This window comes from Drosophila navojoa, chromosome X (genome assembly GCF_054131105.1).
Source record: "Drosophila navojoa isolate 15081-1374.11 chromosome X, UAZ_NAV_1.0, whole genome shotgun sequence".
Taxonomy (NCBI): Eukaryota; Metazoa; Arthropoda; class Insecta; order Diptera; family Drosophilidae; genus Drosophila; species Drosophila navojoa.
The window spans coordinates 22,420,121-22,442,308 of NC_142895.1; the positions used below are offsets into that span (position 1 = coordinate 22,420,121).

The following is a 22,188-nucleotide window of genomic DNA, read 5'->3' on the forward strand; positions in this document are numbered from 1 at the left end:
ATTGCCGGCTTAAGCTGGCTTAGCAAAGTTGCCAACCATGTTGTGAGAACAGTATGGATAGGAAGTATTTGCGGTGTGTGGCCAAACTAAAAATAAAGGTCCACTAAAATTTAAGTTACGAAAAACGTATAATTACGCATCCTACACCTAATATACTATATATAATAAACACTTATTCACATAATACTAATAATACTAATCACACGATGGCTGCAGACAAATCTGTGTCTTCAACATAGCAAAACTCTTGAGTATGGTTCGTGTCCAAGCTAAAATTCGAAAATGAATTGAAATCTATTCAAGAATCGATACTTTTGCAAGTAAAATGCCGTTTTCATTTGAAATTGTATAAATTTATTAAATATACAAGTGTTACGTGTGTGTGTGTATATTAAGAAGGAAAAAAAAACAAATGTATAATAATATATTGCGATTGCAAAAGATTTAAGCTTACAAGCTAAGCAAAAAATTTATATATATTTATCAATTTATTATTATTATTTTTTTTTTAGTTTACAAACAGAAAAAATGCATATTTATATCTAGTATATATATGTTAGATTTCCATTAGTTAAGTTTAGGAGCTGTTGCATTTAGTTTGTTTATCAGTTCTGGTTCTTGGATTAGATTTACAATTAGATCAAGATTAGCGAATTGATTAATAAACACTATACATACTTAAGACATAAACACTATAATTTTTGGACCTATTATATAGCTATATTCTGGGTTTATCCAGAGAGCAGCTGGAGGAGGAGGCTCATCGGATCATTTGACTAAGTTATAGGCTTGTTTTTCAATTCATTTAAATAGATATCATAGCGCTGCACCGACCCAAATTTAGTTGATTATACGAAACATTTTCTTTCTCATTGTTGATTTTTGGTTTTCTTTCAAAAGTTAATCCACAATTCTAACCAGAAGTTTGCCCCGGCCCAAAACTTAGACATAGAGAGAAGTATCTAAAACACTTCGACAATTAAGTTTAACATAAATTTAGTAAACATTGTTAAATCAACATAGCGCCTTTTGTGGATACGGCTGTAGTCCCCATTTTGATGATTGCCTGATTGGTTGGTTGATTCGTTGTTTGATTGGTTGATTGGTTTTTGATTGGTTGGTTGATTAGTTGGTTGCCTTTGGCGCCTCGCTCAGTCAGGGCTCCTCGCCTCCACCCACATCTGAGCAGCGAATCTATCTGATGTTGGCAAACAGATTCAGTACAGACTTGTTCTCCTTTTGGCTGCGCGCCTTGCTAAACACGTTCCAGAAGCGCAGCGTCTCATCGCCGGCGCCGGTGACAATCGCCTCGCCATCCGGACTGAGGGCCAGGTATAGCACACGATACGAGTGACCAGTTAGCTTCGCCACTTGCGTCAGTGACGGGTATTTCCACACGAGTATTTGGTTCTGCGAGTAGCCGTGTGTGGAGACCAGCTCCGACGAGTGCTTCGACCAGGCCAGATTGCACACCTGCGAGCCGGTGTCCACGCACTGCATGGGCTGGCCCGTCAGTGTATTCCAGAAGCGTATGCAACGATCCGCAGTGCCGCCGCCGCTGGCCAACAGGCCATGATGATGCGGCGACCAGGCGATTGCTTTCACGGCGGCCATATGTTCCGTATACGACTGCACCGGATTCACGGAGTGCTGGTTCCACACGTACAGCCGATTATCGTTGCCGCCGCTGGCCAAATACTGATTGTCCGGCGACCACTTCAGTCCGCACACCTCCTGTCGATGCCCGGCCAGACGGCGCTCCGACTGCAGCTGCGGCGTTCGTGTGTCTCGCTGTATGATCCAGCGATCTCTCGAACCGCTAGAGAGAATGTCGCTATTCCAGGCCAGTGCGCCCACACGCGCCGAATGTCCATTCAGTTTATTGATCTGCAAGCAAGCAGGTTGCTTCATTAGTTACGGCTTTACACAGACTACGGCGCTTACCCAAGCAATCTCTATTGCAGCTTACCCTAGCTTGACTGAGCTAGCTCTTCACTCAGCTGAATCTGCTTCTACTCCTATTCTCTTAACAGCACCTACCCCTCACTCATTACTCATTACTCATTACTCGTCTCCTCTAGCTTTCAGTCGTTGCCTAAAACCTACTTCTTATGGTATATTACTATGATATATACTGGATATGACGTCTTTACTCATTTGCTGACTGCTTATTCACTTATATTACTGCACTTGTCAAGCTTCTCTTACTTGGTTCTATCTACGTATCCTCACTCATCGCTGGCTCTCTTTCTATATGACTTCTGTTCATCTTGTCAAGATGATTTTCCCTCGTGTAATGTCTCATACAATAGTTTTCATTATACAGCTATTCCTTATACCTAAAATGAGCTGCAACCCCATCTCCTCACTCTTTGCTGGTAACTCGTTCTCTGTTAGTCAATGGATCTATTGCCATTCTCCATTTCGTCATCCCTCTCGTTTGTCTTCCGTTACTCACCTGCTTGTTAGCTGCCACGTCCCAAACGGTCACGTAGCCGTGATGTGTGCCCACGGCAACCGTATTGCCGCGCTCGTTCCACGACACTGATGTGACCGTATTGGAATCGGGACTGAGATCGCACAGGCGGGTGACCTGCGTGGACAGAAAGTGAGCCAATTAGCATTGCAGTGCAGTTTGAGGATTGCACTTGCGCTTACCTGACTGGTGCAGGCGCTCCAGAGATACACGCAGCTGCCCAGACCGACGGCGAGCACGTTTTGCGACGACCAATCGACCAGGTTCAGATAGAAGTCATCCTGCAGTTCCGGTGCATCCAGTACCTTAAACGGTATGCGGGATATCTTGCGCGTGGCCTTGCGCGGCGATCGCAGCAGCTTTTGGCTCTTGGCGCTAACGGGCGACAGCGAGTACGGGCATTCGCCATTGTAGTCCTGCAAGGAGGGCAAGGGTAAACATCAATTAGAGAACTGTTGCAATTGCAGTCAAGCAGCAAATTGACCAACTCGAATGGTTCGCTCGCCCTTCTTTCCCTCTTTCTCTGTATCTCTGTCTCGCTCACACTCTGTGAGCCGCTCTCTGTGCTGAAGCGATTGGCAACTTTGTTTGCCCGCCGCGTACTTGGCACGGCAATTAACGCCACCGTGCTAAAAGCAGCGACCGCGTCCGCAATTGATCTGCCAACCTAATGCCTCAGCCCCAGTCCCGCCCCTTCTCCCACACATTTATTTCTTTTTTGCATTTGGACACGCACTGCGTGTAGCCCCCCTCATCTCACCTTTCCGCTCGTTTGCATAGAAAATGCGTACGACAGAAGTGTGTTAAGCGTATGCGTGAATGGCACTTCACACACGCATACTCACACTCACACACACCTCTCGCCTATAGAGCAAGGGCTGCTTACGCAATGCGCCATTTGAAATGCAAGAAATAACAGTTGCGTGTGCCCCACATTCGGACAGAGCAACCGCAGCAAGATGAGCCCCATCATAATTGGCTACTGCAGCAATGCCTCTGGGCAGCCTTTAGGATCTGCATCTGATCTTCAAGCAAACACAATAGATCGGGAGATTAGTTAATCTATCCGAAATATAGCGATCAATGTGTATATAGCACCATAGGAAAGCTAATGATCCATGCGGATAGAAAAATGTTGAGTGGGCTTAGAGCTCTAGCTAGAGTTGCAACGCTCCGTTGATCAGATGATCTCCATTGACGAAGAGTTGCACTGGATTCAAAGTATCCTTGTTTAGATCTAACGAGCGCTATAACCGGATTCTATGGTATATTTCTTTATAATCTGCTTTGTTTATAAGATTGATTTGTTGATATATATTATGAGATTTAATAGATAGTAATAGATAGTGAAACAAATTAAAAACTGTAATGAATTGTAAGCTTGAGCTTTTCACCAGTTTTAGACTTGGACTTGGATTTCTTTTATTCTACAGTTGTTTTGGACACCCCCCTTTAGGCTCAGGTTAGCTTCATTTAGCTTTATATCGTAATCCCTGTATCTTATTTGGGTTTCCCTCATTCCATTATATGCCATGCCAGTCACCGTTCTTTATCCTAAACCTTTTATCTAATTTTCGCAAGTACAAAGAGTCTTCTATCTTGTGTTTCCCATGTTAGTGAAATTCGTACTTCTCTTTCATCGGCTCGTTTTTTTTTTTTTTGGTTAATCAAGTCGGTTTACCTCGAAATTTGTCATCGTTTGTCAGTGCAAGCGTTACGTGGTCAGCAGTTCGTAAGCCTTGGGGCGTGCACTTCCGCTCGAACGGGCAAACAAGAACCGGACAAACAGAACAGACAAACCCCACTTTTTTTTTGGGGGAAAAAATACAAGTGATGAACGTATGTAAGTTTTGAAGTGTTTGAGTGCGATGATAAGCGTGCTCGAATGATGACTTAAGCCGGAATTTCGGCTGCGTTCTTAATGCGTTTAGCAAATTAAAAAAATAACAAAATTTAATTCAATTAACAGAGGGCAAATGCGAGCTCACTATGAACTAACAGATGCGATGAGAGAGTTGAGGAAAACAAAAGTACGCCGAACTTAATGACATTAACAGCAAGAGAAATGTATGAGTGTGTGTGTGTGCGCTTCGAATTGCGTGTCGCTTCAATGGCTAAAGATTACGCCAACTGCGGGCAGGCCGACGAGCGTATGGCCCTTAATGCTCACTTTGCACTTGGCCAGAAGAAGAAAAAGCTGAGAAATAAAATAACAAATTTTTAATGGCTCTGTTTGGACTGTGTTGGCTGTTGTTGCTCTGGGCTTCCGCTTTCTGGGAATGGCGAGCGCACTGGGCAGCGCACTTTGAAATAGCAGAGCAGCACGCCGGATCCGACGACTCCCCGGTCCCGTCTCGCCAGCTCTGGGCCATAAAGCGTACAAGCAACTGCCATTAAATTTAAATGCTTTTCGATGCCAAGTGCCTGTGTGTGTGTGCACGTGTCTGTGTGTGTGTGTGTGCGTCTAAGCCTATTAGAAATTCAATTGTGAAACTGCCAACAAATACCAAAGAGGAAATCCAACTCTGAATTCACATACAGCAAATCTGGTTCCACGCTTTTTCGATTAAATCTCTTGCTCTCTCTCTATATCTCTCTCTCTCACTCTTTCTATTTCCCCTCTCTATCTATGCCCGTCTCTGTCACTGTCTGTTTATGGCCTGGCCATGGCCTTTGGCAACGGCTTCTTCTTCTTCTTCTTATTATGTTGTAGTCTTGTTTGTTGTCATTTGAATGTGTCATTCGTCATCAGTTAACAAACGTTGTCATTGTTCTTGTCGTTAATAAACTACGCAGATACCCTGTACAACTGACCCAAACGCTAAATGAACGACCTGCATAGATATCTATAGTAATTCTTATATATCTAAATTACATCATTTGTAATCGACTTCAGCTGTAAAAGTCAAACTGCAATGGGGATCTGTGGTATTTCTGACATTACAGGGTATACAGGTGGTACATAGAGAGTACAAAGGGAAACGATGGTATTTGTGATAGGGTATATAGATGGTATACAGGATCGACAACAGCTTATAGAACATACATATGTATATACAGCCCAGTCTCGATAATTCGTACAAAATCTAAATCGCGATAAATCGAAAAAAAAAATCTAAATTCATTATAATTTTCGATAGTTTCTGTCTCTGTGTAAATCGACAAAAAACTGATTATTGGGATTCTATTGGTTAAGTATATACAAAGTTAGTTTGGAATATATAGACGTATAGTCATGAAATTTGGGATTTCGTCATTTGAGAACATTTTAAATCAGATATTTTATAAGGCAACAATGAAGCATTGATCATTAATGATAATCAAATTACAAACTTCTAGTTCTTTTGGTTTATTATTTATTTATTATATCTACATAGATATGCCCTCAGTTGAGCCTTCCCACTATATTGTTTCATATATCTCCACCAGAGGCTAGCTGAATATCTTTCATGTTCAACCGAGTACAGGGTATCTGCGAGTCGAGCACTCTCTGCGCAGCCTCTGCCATAACAGCCCACTGCTGTTAACGTTTTATTTTCTCATATTCCCACAGAAAGTACAGTCTCTCATGTTTCTTTTTGGATCATATTGCTCCCAGATAAACTTATTGAAAAATTGTTGTTTTCTTTTCGTCTTCCTCTTCCCTATCTTGTTCAGATCTTCGTTCGTTCTGTTCAACAAAATGGCCGCAATGGCGGCCAATAAAGTACAAGTTTCCCAGAGATCGATGTTTGGAACGAAATGGAATCGCATGGGCTGTATGAATTCAATTGAATTGAAAGCGCACGGCTGAAGTTGCCGGCCGGCATTTGTTGTCGTTGTTGTTGTCGCTAAAGAGTTTTGTGGGCGGAGTTTGGCAGGCAAAGTAAACAAACAGCCAACCCCAGCAGCAGAGGAGACAGCAGATCCGAAGCGGGGGAACGCAGCACAGCTGCTGACCCAACCAACGTGGGCGAACGGGGGTACGGGGGTACAGAGGGGGCCAAATGTGAATGTTAATGATCATGATAATGGGAAAGCGAATGGCTTTTGGGCTGGGCCTGAGCCCTGTCGGCATCCATATAGAGCTGAATCACTGAATTAGCCATGCTGACCAAACTGGCCAAGCTTAAAGCCAGCTTAATTCGATGCTAATGCAAATGTCTGCTGCATTAATTAATATCAATAATAACAATAAAACAAACAAGTGTCGGCCGCAGGTGCCAGGTGCCGGCATAGACTCGACTCTCGACAATTCTGTGATACAGGTGCAGAGGCGGCTAAAGCGACGGCTTTTTATTTTATTTCCATTATTAATTTACTTATTATTGTTTTTGTTTTTTTCTTCTGTTGTCTCTTTGGCTTGGCTCAGTGAGTGAGGCGTTGGAAACAGATTTTCTAAACACGCGGAAAACACAACAACAACAACAACAAACATCAGAAAGCCATAAATAAATAATGAGTGTTCAAAGCAAAGGGAGTCAAGTCCGTCCCTCCCTCCCTCTCTCCCGTCGCCTGACTGACTCAACTGCTGTGCAGATTATAAAATCCATTAACTAAAACATTCGCGCACCTCGTTACGTTGAGCATTAATGTAAGAATCATGATCTAAGAATCCAAAGTGTGGGAGCAATGCATATACACTATAAGCATTATATAGTATATAGTATATATATATGGATATATAAACAGATATTGGAAACAATTGCACATCAATTGAAGCACTAAGAGACCTCAATTAAAGTGGAAAATTGTATATAAACAGATATCGTACGATGGCTAGAATAAACATAGGTAATGTGGCTGACCATCGAAGGAATGGATTACACATCAATGGAAGCACTAAGAGACGTCAGTTAGAGTGAAATACAATATTATATATACACAGACATCGGATGATGGCTGGAATAGACAATGCCTGGCAGCTGGAGTAGAGGTTTACACACACATTGAAATACCACTCTCTGAAAAACTATATAACGTTCATAATTGCCTTACTATGTGATTCTCACGGACAGTTGGTATTGGAGAGCATTGAGAATGAGGGGACTATTTGAGCTGTAAGAGTGACTTTGCCTTGAATGAGGCTTTGAATTCCCATTATAATTATATATTTATGTTCTAGTGTTGCTTGACTTCTATCAATTATTTATCGAATATTCATTCAATACACTATTTTATTTTCGTTTTTATTATGTATTTATTATAATGCATTTTAATTTATTAATATATTTTACTGTGTTGCATGATATAATTGATAATTTATGCTTCTATTTCAATCATAAAAATTAAAATAAAATAGTTCATTTTTATTATTTGGGCTTATATATATTTTTTATAATATATTATTATTATTATTATATATATTTTTTATTATTATATTTCACTTTGTTTTATATATATTTTTGTATTATATATTATTTTTATTATATATTATTATTATTATTTATTATTATTATTATATATTTTTGTTTATTATTATATTTCACTTTATTATATATATATTTTTGTATTACATATTATTTTTATTATATTATTATTATTATTATTATTATTATTATTATTATTATTATTATTATTATTATTATTATTATTATTATTATTATTATTATTATTATTATTATTATTATTATATATTTTTATTTATTATTATATTTCACTCTGTTGTCTGATAGAATTTATATAATTTTTGCTTCTATTTTAATAATATATTAAGAATTAAAGAATAATTATATTGAGAATCGGATATATTCTATATTATATTATGTAAACGATTATATCGCGATATCGTATTTTTATTGAGATCATTGTATATCCATGGAAAATGGTAAATAATATTATATATTATTTATATTGTATAATGTTGCTTGTCTTTCAATTATATCTAAAGCTTTATCAAATTTTATATTTATTATATAGTCCACATACTTTGTCGTATTTGATCTATCATGCATATAGAAGATATAAATATCCATTTTACTTTTCTATTCTTTGCATTTGTCATTTCAATTGAAACTAATATTTAGCATATATTATCTATATATATAATTACCAATATAGCAAATGTATTTAGTTTTTTCTTCTTCTTATTATTATTTTTTTTTTTTTTGGAGTTGTTTATATTTGCCATTCTAGCTATTTGTCCATCTAAGAGCCTATCTGTCGTATCTGTTTGCTGTATTTGTCTATTAATCTCTGTCAACCGGTTTTATGAAAACTGTTTGCGTCAGGTGGAATGGTAGATATCTATATGAAAAATTGCTTTACCTCAATATTTGGCTCTGTCTTTCATTCAATGCCCGCCCCTTCCCCTGGCCATGCTCTGTCCCTTTCTCACGCTCACAGACCGGATCGGTTCAGCTCGATTTGGGGTTAACACACTTTGATTTCTTCAATAATGTTGTTGTTGTTGTTTGGTGTTGTTGTTGTTGGTACAGCCGGTTCTTAGTTCTTGATTTGTTCAAGTGTTTGAACGTTTTGATCTAGTGATGTTATTTCTATTTCTATTTCTATTCAACTGTTGCCACTTGCCAGTTGTTGCTGCCACTGCACAACTGGTCAATTGCTGGGGCCAGAGATCTGTGCAATGGCGCGCGTCTTCCTTGCCCTCATCAGCATTTGGGGCTTGGACATATTTGTGCGCTTATCAGATTTATGCTGCCTCAATTGCTGCGCCGACAGCCGCACGTCTCCACCAAGTGGACTCAACGTTGTTGGCTTTTGCTTTGACTAATTTTTGACAGTTGACACGTTGCCAGTTGCCAGTTGCCAGTCAAGCAACAACAACAACTACAACAGCAACAACAATAACAATAAAAGAACAAAGCCACATATTCTGCGATTCGAGCTGAGGAATTGCGTCTGCGCGGCTCATTTGCCCAACTACTTCAGTGGTCTAAAACGACACTTGAGTCAATAAGCGGACGCATTGAATAGCCCAGACAACGGAGCACAGCGAGATCGTGACTTCAGGCAACCTGACTGAGCAAGCCAAGGGGCAGGGGAAAGGCCAGGGGAAGGGGCACATACATGAGCATAAGCAAGTGCCCGGCAGCTAAATTATCATGCCATATTCTGGCCATATTTATTTGGCAGCAAGACTCACGAAAAAAATGAAGCATTAGCCAGTTGAGTGTACACGACTCGACGATACCCTGTAACTAGAAACTTTACTTGGCTAACTGCATCAAGTCTTTTTTCCTCTCGGCAAACGTACAGCGAGTGCAGCACAGTAGAAGCCACATAACAGAGATTTATCGATAAGCGCTAGAATCGATAACAATCGAAGCTTGTGCAAAAGGGAGGGATATTTATCGATATATCCTACTTGCTGACATCAAAGGCTCTTGAGCCTTCTAGACCACACTTATTTACAGGGTATTGAAATGTGGCGAGGCCTTTTTGGGGTTTTTGATTAATGGGCTCATGAATTCGCATTGCGAGCGGTTTCTAAACCGGAGGCCCATAACCTATGGAAATTGTCGCCTCAATCAGCGGCCATTCATCTACATCACGCCCACACAATTAACACAAAACAGTGAACACTCCCCGGGGGTGGGCGGGGCAGGCATTGCCAGCGGCATCGGCAGTCAAATGTGGCCAAGAGTTATTTCTCATATTTCAGTTATTTAAGGAATTGTGGGGGGGGGGGGAAAGTGGGGGGAGCGGGGGGAAGCAGCAGCAGGCTCGTGGTCATAACAAATCATATATAATTCAATTATGTGCGGCCGCAATGTAGCTGCCATAAATAATGGCCAATACATTTGGCCCACACGTACGCACATCATACAAAGGCTAGACAGTAGCTGCCACGCCCATCCCCAACCGCCCAGCTACATACAAAAGTTATGCGTCAGCTGCTTAATAAAGCAAAGACAGCACCAGCTTATCGCTGATCTGTGCTGATATGCGATCTTTGGTCCGTCCAATTGACGAAATATATATCATAATATTTCAAGATTTTTGATATCAAAATCATTCTAAATATGTACATTAGCATATTTCGAATTGTTGAATATTATAATTTGAGTTTATAATATTATAAAATAAAGAATTTCTAATTTGATATTATTTAGAAAACATTTATTATTATTATTATTTTTTTATTTTTTATTATTATTTTTTTATTTACTATTATTATTATTTTATTTTTATTATTATTTTGATTTTATTCTATTTATTATTTTATATATTTATTATACTATTTTTAGTTTCTTATATTATAATATAGAGAATTTCTAATTAGATAATATTTGGAATATTTGTATTATTTTAATTTTATTATATTATTAGTATTAATTTTTAATATTGTAATTTAGAGAATTTTCAATCAGATAATTTTTCGAATATTTTTTATTATTATTTTATTTTTTATTATCATTATTTTATTTATTTTTATTATTTTGATTTTATTATATTTATTATTTTATATATTTATTATACTATTTTTAGTTTCATATATTATATTATAGAGAATTTCTAATTAGATAATATTTGGAATATTTGTATTATTTTAATTTTATAAAAAAAAAAAAATGTAATTTAGAGAATTTTCAATCAGATAATTTTTCGAATATTTGTTACTATAATTTTTAATTTATTATGTAATGTTTATGTTGTTATGATATTTATTTTATTTTAATATTACTTTATTTTATTATCGTTTTTAATTTATTATATAATTTTTATATTATTATGATCTTTATTTGATTTAAATATTACTTTACTTTATTATTAATTTTATCTCATTATATTATTTTTAGTTTTTAATATTATAATATGGAAAATTTTCATTTAATTTATAAGTTTCAATTATTATATATTTATATATTTATTTATAATATTATAATTATATTATTTTTAGTTTATAATATTATAATATGGAAAATTTTCATTTAATTTATAAGTTTCAATTATTATATATTTATATATTTATTTATAATATTATAATTATATTATTTTTAGTTTATAATATTATAATATGGAAAATTTTCATTTAATTTATATTATAAGTTTCAATTATTATATATTTATATATTTATTTATAATATTATAATTTTATGTGTATATTATTTAGAATATTTTTTTTTTTATTATAGTATAGAGAAGTTTTTAAGAATATATTTTTATTATCATTTTTATACCCTGAACCCATTGAAAATGGGAAATCAGGGTATAATGTTTTTGTGTAAAAGTATGTAACAGGCAGAAGGAATCATCGCAGACCCCATAAAGTATATATATTCTTGATCAGCACGACGAGCTGAGTCGATATAGCCCTGTCCGTCTGTCCGTCCGTCCGTCCGTCCGTCCGTCCGTCCGTCCGTCCGTCCGTCCGTCCGTCCGTCCGTCCGTCCGTATGAACGCCGAGATCTCAGAAGATATAAGAGCTAGAGAGCTGAAATTTTTTGTGCATACTCGTGTATACCATACGCAGTACGAGTTTGCTTTATTTTTTCGATAACTCATCCGATAACTTTTTTATCGAGAATAATCGAAAAATTGATTTTGTTTTTTGAGCCTCATTGGAGCACTATTAGACATAGAGACTTCAGATTTACTGTGTATATATATATGATGAATACAAACATTTTATCATCAACAGATTTTGGATACCACGCCCCCTTCGCCCCCAATTTGTAAAAAACGTATTTCAAGTACTAGAGACTTGTGCTTTGGAATGTACACACATTTTGACCATATAATTACGTCCTGAAAGTTTCATTAAGATCGTGTGTTTACAAAAGAAGTTATTCACCAAGAAAATTCTCATACTATTGCCCACACTGCAGCGCAGGCCAAGCGCAGTCGCGGCTTACTGCGCAGTTAGCAGAGCGCTGGCAGAATGGAGGGTTCAGGGTATCTCCTAGTCGAGCAGTCTCGACTAGAGTCTTCTTACTTGTTATTCATTATATTACTTTTTATGTAAACTCTTAATTCTTATATATTCGCGCAAATGGAATAAATTTTTGGCTGGCTGTCATGTTGAATCTCCCACTAGATTGGTGGTATTACTAAAAAAATTTAGCTTAACCTGGATTATAAAACGTACTTGAAAAGCTTGTCTTGAAGTTGATTTCAGTGTTCTCAATATCTTTTTAAATAAACAAAGAGACATCGAAACAAATCCTTAAGCATCAGCTATCTATTGAGATTGATCAAATAATTTTCCTAAGCAAATCCATAATCTTTCTCTCTCTCCCTCTCTCATATTAGTATATTATATATATCTATATACATATATACATATATCTGCAAAATCTTTCTGAGCACTACTACACATTTTCCCAGAGTCTCAAGCAGACTCTAGACTCTAGACATATTGAGTCCATGACCTGCTCCGCAGTGCATTCAACTCGTAGTCCACTCAGACGCATCGCCACCTTACAAAAGAAGTCTCAATTAAATATTAAAAAATACGAAAGAATACAACAAAAATATCAGATATACATATATGTATGTATATATATATATGTGATAAGGCCAGCAGAGCTAACTCAATTAATGCAATATTTGCAAAAGTATCTCACAATTGCCAAAGTCAGAGACAGGTCGTGTCCAGGGGCAGGCCTTTGAGAGGGTGGGGGGAGTGGCTGTGTTGAGGGAAGGAGCTTACCTGCTTGGTGGGTGATTGATATTTGAAGAGGCTGCGCTTGGCCGCCGGCGTATAGGAGTTCTCGTTGCGCTCCTCCCCGGCGGTCTTCACATCGTCTATGGCCGAGCCAAGGAGCTCGTTCTTCAGTAGGCACGAATAGGCCAGACTATCGCGTGCCGTTTCTCCACAATCTCTCTGCTTCTTGCTTGTCTGCGGCGAGTTATCATTCGACTTGTTAATGGACGCAAAGCTCGTTTGCCAATTGTTGTGAGCTCTGCAAAAAAAATAATAAAAGCGAGAGGAAGAAGAACGATTAGAGTGCGGCATAAATAAACCAAAATATTACAATACTCATATGATATCTATATGATAATAATTGCAATTCATGTAAATGAAAGCAGCAGACTGAGATTCCCAACTATTTCACTGCATATACCCTGTAATGGGAATACTAATGATGCACGGACATATGAAACGGAAGTACATATATACCCTGTAATGGGAATATCAATGATGCACGGGCATATAAAGCGAAAGTACACTTTTTATATAGACAATGGAGCGAAAACTCTGAAATCACTTCAATGCACAAATCGAATATTTAGAATATCTCGCATTTGTTCCTCATTCCATTCAACACCAAGGAACGTGTTTACTATAGCCGACTACTTTGTGTACTTTGGCGCCTATAAACACCTGGATGTTATTATTCCACACTGAGCATTTCATTAAGAAAGTCCAGCTAGCACTTCAGTATACCCCATTGTAAAGTCCATGTACACCAAGCACAACAGCTGCCTAAGGTGCGTAGTAAACAAAGTGTATGTGTGTGTGTGTGTGTGTGTGTGTGTGTGTGTGTGTGTGTGGGTTTCAGCACGTGATATTTGTTATGTAATTCAAGCTTAGAGTGAGGCAAGTAGCAGCTCTGTCCTAGGTTCAGCTTAAGCAGGGTATTTACCAGTCGGACACTTCCGACTAGAGCCTAGTCTTAGTTGTGACACTATCGTTACATTATTATATATATATATATATAAGTATATCAAGCTGAAGTGCTCCACTGGTTCGACCTGATTAAGTTCCAAAAACATTCGTTGCCTTAGCTTTATACATATGTACGTATATCTATTATCCAAGCCATAGTCCCGTTAATTATTCGCCAAGATTCTCCCGCTTGCAACCCACAATTTGGCCATTGACCTAGGGCAACTTCTAGTCGTGGCTATCGCAGTCTTCCATTTGTATCTCTTAGTCAATCTCAAGGCACAAAGCATGGCAAAAAGTTTTGCCAAAATATAAATTATTTATACAATCAACAACAACAACAACAACAACAACAACAACAACAACAACAATTGCAAAAGTAAATTTATGCAAACGCGTTCAAATTCAATTGTTCGCCGTTTCTGGCGCGCAGGGGACCCCAATGACTCTTAACACCCTTCGTGTCTGTGCATGGTATGGTCACCTCCGCCCACCCTCCACCCACCCCAGTCACGCCTTTCCGTTCGACTCCTTCATTATGTACCTGACTCCACACGTAATGCAAACAATGTTGTGTGGGAAGCAGGCTGGCGCGAGGGGAGGGGGGAGGGAGGATGGCCAATTGTTATTATTTTTGCTCATAAAACATAAAAAACGTGTGCAACGTGCAAAAAGGCAGCAACAGAAATTCATAATTTGAATGTCAAATTCGCTAAATTTGCACAAATTGACAAATTCGCAACGATTCGCGATTCGCGATTTGCGATTTGCGATTTCTGATTTTGCGATTTGCTAACCTGGCGAATTCGCCATGAAATTCGCGGCGGCCAAGTGTGAGAGAGTTTTAACCTCCCCCCCTAAAAAAAAAAAAAAAAAAAAAATACAATACCAGCGAACAAACAGCAAAAAATATTAAAAAAAAAATAAATTTATTTATTAGAGGGGTCTACACACAGGAAGAGGGCTATTGAGTTGCATTGCACACACACACACACACACACACACACACACACACACACACACACACACACACACACACACATACATACATACATACACACACACACACATACATACATACACACACACACATACAGAGAGGCTCGCACAACAAACTGTTTATGAATGCAACTTGCGTCTTTTGCCGCTTTACACCTAAGCCCCTCCGCGCCCCCGCTCGCCCCCTTTGGGTGCTTATCTGGCAAACGCATTTGAAGCATTTACTTCCACCTACAATAAATTAATTTCATAAGCAAATTTTGCAAGGTGACTGACTGCAAGGCCGAAGACGGTGGGGGCGGGGGCGGGGGCGTGGGCGGTAGCTGGGGCAAAGGCAGCTGCAAGACGGACAATTGCAAGGGATACGAACAATTCAATCAAAGGCAGCAGCAGGTGATAGCAGAAGGTGAGCGAGAGAGACAGAGAGCGAGAGAGAGAGAGAGAGAGAGAGAGAGAGACGAAAGTGAAACAGAGAGAGTGAGAAAAGAAAGAGAGAGAGAATCATGAGAAGAGAGGAGGGAGTAATGAGAAGAAGGAGAGAGATGTTAATGAGAAGAGAGAGAGGAGAGAGTAATGAAGAAAAAGAGACAGAGAGAGAGAGTAATGAGAAAGAGAGAGAGAGTATGAGAAAGAGATGAGAGAGAGAGAGAGAGAGAGAGAATCGTGAGAAAGAGAGGAAATTGAGAGATGTGAGCGGGGATAATGAGAGAGATGGAGAGGAGATGAGAGAGAGAGAGAGAGAGAAAAACGAGAAAATGGTTGAGAGGAAAACAAAAGTCACAAATGTGAAGATTATATTGAAGTACTATGAAATAGTGCCTTTTCCTTTCAGTGGGGGTAAAGTGAAAATGATCAATCCAATAGTCGAAATTAACTTTGGGCTGGAAACCAAATGGAGACTGATGAAAACTAGATAACAAATGGAATGACAAAGATTTTAAATTCTATGTTCAAATTTATGTATTAGCTGTAAAAACTCTTCTAGTTCGGAATCACTAAAATCATTTTAGTATGGTAAAGAGCTTAAATGTGAAAGCTAATTTCGGCTGGTAATAGATAACATTTGTAGATTCTTGGAAAAGCTACATCTATAAGATATTGATAATATACAATGTATTATAATATATATAATATAATAAAATCAAAAATAAAATGCAATGGAAAAGTAAATCTATGAAGGGCCCATCATGTGGTAAATCTAATAGCTAGATGTATTAAAGGCAAAGTCTTTAAAATACTGCCCAAAGTATGTTGAAATCTCCGAGATGTGGCAAAGAAGTTAAACCTTACAAAACTAAGCTAAATGTAGGTGAGCTGAGGAGAAGAGACGAACTGTAAGATGCGGAAGTGTTTAACAACACACAGATACTGATGATAGCCATCTATGTGTGTGTGTGTGAGTGTGTGTGTGTGTGTGTGTGTGTGTGTGTGTGTGTGTGTGTGTGTGTGTGTGTGTGTGTGTGTGTGTGTGTGTGTGTGACGACTCTCTGTGTGCGGCAAGCGGCTCATTAGCAACAGGTGGGGGCTACGTTGATGGGGCTGTGAGGGAGGAAGGTAGACGAGTCTTTGAGTGCTCGCTCGCTCGCTCGCTCGCTTGCAGTGCCGTTAGCTCAACGAGTTGCAGCCAGGCGGAAAATGCGGGAAACAGCACACGATGTTGTTGTTTATGGTTATTGTTTTTCTGGTTGTTGTTGCTGTTGTTGCTGCTGCTGTTCGCCAGCGGAGGAGAAGGTGACGTAGCAGAAAAACTAACGGCTTAACGCAAAAGTTCACTCACCTGCAGGGTATGAAACGATCCAACGATGTTGGCGTTGTGGACGATTCCAGATTGTCGAATAGATTTCTAGCCACGGGACTGCAGTGCTTCAGGATGCGTTTCTCAAACTCCGGACTGAACATTGTGAATGATAATTGCTGTTGCTGTTGCTGTTGTTGTTGTTGTTGTTGCTGCTGCTTAGACTATTGGCTCAGCTTTGATCGCGTTTCGATGTAATGCGAGCTGCGATTTGATTAACTGGAATATTTTTGCACAGTTCGCGTTTTGAGCCGAAAGAAAAAAAAAAAAATGGAGAACAAAACGTTGCCAAAAACGAAACACAAAATATATGAAAAAAAGCAAAGTTTTCCACTTATTTTCTTCTTTTTCTTCTGCTCCTTCTGCTTTTCAACCAATTGCCACAACGAAATGCCGAATATTGCCACAAAAAAAAAAAAAACAAAATTTAATTATATTGGTAAGCTAGACGTCTTTAGCTTTTTCTTGATCTTCTCCTTGTTGTTGTTGTTGTTATTCTTCCTCTTGTTCTATTTATGTTAAACTTTGGTATTGTCGAATCGTACAAAATATATAGTTATATATATGTGTATATATATATAGTTGGGTGTTATGGATGTTTGTTGCTATACATTCATGTATATGGAGCTGGCAATATATCTGAGAGATATATATCTAAATCGAGACGGTGCGCTGTAAAGAGAGAGAGAGAGAGGGAGAGAGAGAGAGGGAGAGTAAGATATATATTATTATGTTAAAGTTAATTTGAATTGATTTAAATGTTTTCAACATTTGCTCATGTCACAGGCAGATAGATACCCTGTAAATGGGCAGAGACTCAATTGAAGCATATTATCTAACTGCAATGTGTGGAGTTATATACCTTTCTATCTATAGAATTGCATGTTTGTATTATATGTTTTTCTTCTATTCTCATATATCTAATAACTGAAAGCCTAGGCAAGCTTTTAGCAGGGTATTTGATCGCTACAGCTCATCAATTTCAACTCGACTAGAAATTTGAATAAAATTGTAATTTGTTTTTTGGTCGACAGTTGGCAAGTCAGGTCATTAATCAACGTCGTCTAGCAACAGCAGGGAGTACAACGTGGTTCTAGGCTTTCGAGATATGCCCAAAATGTGAAACAAGGCGAGCGAGAGAGAGAGAGAGAGAGATAGAGAGAGAGAGAGAGTTATGCTGATCAACGACAGCTAGTTTTGGCTGACTTTTGGCTAACATGGGCTGGTGGGCGTATCAATCTATATATAGGGTGTCCATGCGTCCGTCCGTGTGTCGCTGCTGTCCATTTGTAACGCCTGTCATGTTATTCGAATGTTATGCCGCAACGCATGCGGCGCGCATACTGAGAAGCTGGCCATCTATTGGGCTGATGGGCTATTGGACTTGGGTTCTGGCCAGGCTTAGACGTCAGCCAGCTCGTTGGCAATTCAGTCCATCAATTGGCGTGCTCACTGCTAATTAGTGGCTGGGCGTTAACTGTTGGCCAGGTCGATCGTCTGCCCAGAGAGAGAGCGAGAGAGAGACGTAACTTGCGGACGGGAATTTGCGGCTTATACATACCCAGTGCAGCGTGAAATGCAAGCAGCTTGAAGCACTTCCGCGTTCACCTTAGACACTCACAGATACACAAAGAGAGAGCGTGTGTGTGTGTGTGTGTGTGTGTGGGTGCACGCGTCTTCTGGGCCAACTTTTGATTGATTTGATGTCTTGAGTATTTGATACAAAATATACATAGATATATCTATACATATACATATAATTCACACACATATATACACGCGTCTCTAACGTTACACATGTACACCACTGACTGTATAGCGCATATATATACATACATAAATATATGTATATATATGCACAAGTATATTATTTAGTAATTATATATGTATATATACAAATATAGAATTTATCGAACTGGCTACGAGGGCAAACATCAACTGACTGACTTGGCACAGTCAAAGACTTTGACATTTAACTCGCCGGCAGGTAGTAGCAGCGGCGGCTAACGTCAGGTACACACACACACACATATATCCATACACATACTTGTATGTACATTTATATATCGTTAGTGTGCCTCAGACGTAAGCCGCGCTCCGTGCTGTGCACTGATAAGCCCTTATCGGAGCACAAAACATAAACAATGCGGGCACAAATGTGAAATGAGTCAATCCCAGGGACTTGCCTGCTGGAACATGTCGCCCAGCCCAGCTATGACTCGATAAGCAGCAAGTGCCACAAGGGGCGATGTAGATCATGGCAAACAGGGCATTGGGGGCAGAGGGCGAACTGGAGCTTCGCTGGAATCGCAGGTTGCATCACCAAAAAACTCTTTTATTTGCGTACACGGTTCGAAGTAAATTTCATTTCGATTGATACACCCAAACCCCAGGCAGAGCCCCACAAAAGCGAGCCAGAACTAGAAGAGGGAAAGATAGAGACAGAGACAGAGAGAGAGAGAGAAAGAAAGATGGGGAAATATGGAACTAAGAAACACCTAGCCCCACAAAAGCGAGCTAGAACCAGAAGAGGGAAAGATAGAGAGAGACAGAGAGAGAGAGAGAGACAGACAGAGAGAGATGGGGGAATATGGAATTAAGAAACACCTAGCAATGTTTACTCCAGCATTCATTTTACCGAAGCCCCATTTCATCATTCCATAGATTCACACCTGGAACAAAAGAACATAAAATGTGGAACTATGGAGGCGAACGATGAAAAGGAAACACTAAGCCACAATCTGAGTTTGCATTTCAATAATGCAATTCAGGAAAAGGAAAGTGTAGTTTCATTAAGATAGCTCCACTATTGTAGGATGGAACTACCACAATCAAAGAGTTACAGATCGAGTTGCTTTAGAAAACCTCTAGATCTCTGGGGCTAGTTTCTATTGCAAACTTAGTTACAATGTCTTGATGGTAGAAGATTTACAGACAACGAAGAGCTGCAGTCTACGGTAGATGAGGATTTCAATTAGTTAGACATGGTCTCGAAGATATAATTTGTTGTGGAAGCTCCCAAATTTCTTGTGGATTTCTTTGTTAGATCGAGAACTTTCTAAATAAAACTTATAGACCCTGTTTTATAGCTAGACTTACTAGGCAGGTATGCACAATTTACGCCATGCTTACAGAGTATATTGAATAGGTTTCCTAATAAATTACATAGTTCCAGAAAATTAAAGCACATACATATATATATGTACTTAAATATATTTGTATGTAGCTACACTAAGGCAATTACGCAACGCCTCCAATAATAGCCCGCAGATTTTGTATGGAGAACGCAGACTCGAGAGGCAACAAAGTGAAGGGAGATGCTAAACAGCTCGGGCATACAGCAAGATTAGAAATTAATGAAAAACAAATATTGATTTCAAATGCATAAAATGGAGCAGCCGAGGGAATCAAGCAATGGAAAGCTAACTGTTTGAGCAAAAGGAATGTAAAACACACTAACTAAAACATAGTAGCTAATACGATCCACTCTACTGCTAGTTGCACATAGCGAATGCTTTGCGTTAGGCGGGATGATCTGGCGCTCGCAGTTTGTCGTTTCAATCCGAGTCGAGGGTCAGACAGAATTGGAGAAAAATCTCCGCCTGACATTTATAGACGCTGACGGAGCACCACCAACTGGGGCACAGCTGTGGCTCCCACAGCGATCGACGTTGCACTTGAACTTTGGCGGCTATAAATACTCGTGGAGCGAGCGTGAAATCAGTAGATAGCGAACGTTTGACAATTTACAAGTAAAACAGAAGAAGGAGAAGAAGAAGAAGAGGAGGGAATATAAACCGCACGGGGAGTGCTGCATCTACTCTTGCGGTTGCTTATCAGCAGCGGACCGTGGAACGTGTGTGAGAACATAATGATAAGAGCACGCAACAAAAATATTACAAAAAAAAAAAAAAAACAAAAAAAAACAACCATTCACATGTTCCATAACAACAGACGAACAAAAAAACATAGTATACAAAACTATGAACATAATTTTGCCACCCCTTTTTTGAGCAATAGAGAAAGAGAGAAAGCGAAGCAGCTCATGTGCACGTGCGAGTGAGAAAGTCAAACAGGACCAGAAAACAGTAATCGATAGACATACATACACACACACACACACACACACACACACACATTCATGTAGACACATACGCAATGAGAAACGAACGGCCCCTTGCTTAAAGTGCAAAAGCGTAACGGAAAACGTAATCATGTCAAGGACACCACCGAAGCCAAATGGCCAGTTGAAGGGAGCAAAACAATAGATTTATTAGCGACTGCTGCTCACTAAATATTTAATTTAACAATTTACAATAATTATGGTTTGTTGTCGTTTGGCTTATTGTGCACTTACAAACACACAGGCGCACACACTGACATACACAGCTATAGGCTAACGCACGCACTGCTAGAGCTAGGCGGAGCGCAGCAGCCATACGAATGGCCAGCTGCATACACACACACACGCAAGCACACACATAGCGAGAGAAAGAGAGAGAGAGAGAGACAAAAACCGTATATGCATGACAAACTCTTACGCTCGCTCACACACAATGTACAGCTATGGCCAGCAAATAGTGCAACGCGCATTCAAATGAACTTTAAACACATAACTGTTCTTCTACACATATACAATACATGCACGCATAGATTATATATGACCGTCAGAGTGCACTTACGTTTTGCTCTATCAATTTTATGCTGCACACTAAGTAGGTTTTCTCAAATCAATTTTACGCGCAAAAGACTCCATGAAAACGGTTAAATTTGATTTTGTGAGAGCTGCTGCATTGCTGGTCTGCGTCCAGCATCACAACCACCGCTGGTAAGAACACAACTGCTTTTTTTTATATATATTTTATAATGGTTGCCCGACGCGGGGGTTGTTTGCTTGCACTGAAGCTAGCGGTTTGTTTTAGTGACACCGTTGCACTCGACGCGCTTTTTATTTTTGGACAAGCACACTATCACGATGATTGTTTATTTCAGTTGTTGTTGGCTTTGGATGCGTTGCGGTCCGCGCTTGTACACCGCCGTTCGATCTGTCTCCAAAAGCAGCGTTTTTTTTTTGTTGGTCTCAACTCGCGCATTTTAGGGATGTTCACAACTAATCGATAGACATCGATAGGCTAACAAGCAACACTGCGCATAATCAGCTGTTTCTGTGATTGCTATTTTAGCGGAAAAAATACTGAATCGGTACTTTGCGTCACTCCAATGTATCGATGCTAAAAGTAGCCGTTAACTACTTGCGAAATTTAAATAAATAGCTATCTATATTTATCATGTGTTTTTCGTCTTGTTCAATTACCATTTCACAATATTAACAATAAAACACAGTTTCTCAATAAATTCAGCGCC

General features: G+C 39.0%; 1 protein-coding gene across 1 annotated transcript; it reads right to left on the reverse strand.

Annotated features, from left to right (window-relative positions):
• Window positions 1-468: 468 nt before the first annotated feature.
• On the reverse strand, window positions 469-17,141 carry fzr (fizzy and cell division cycle 20 related). Its single transcript, XM_089263728.1, has 5 exons — window positions 16,807-17,141; window positions 13,071-13,323; window positions 2,659-2,892; window positions 2,459-2,593; window positions 469-1,887 (listed from the first exon to the last, which is right to left on the reverse strand). The coding sequence occupies exons 1-5, from the start codon at window positions 16,926-16,928 to the stop codon at window positions 1,195-1,197; spliced, it is 1,437 nt and encodes a 478-aa protein (XP_089119854.1). The 5' UTR covers window positions 16,929-17,141; the 3' UTR covers window positions 469-1,194.
• Between the last annotated feature and the right edge of the window lie 5,047 nt (window positions 17,142-22,188).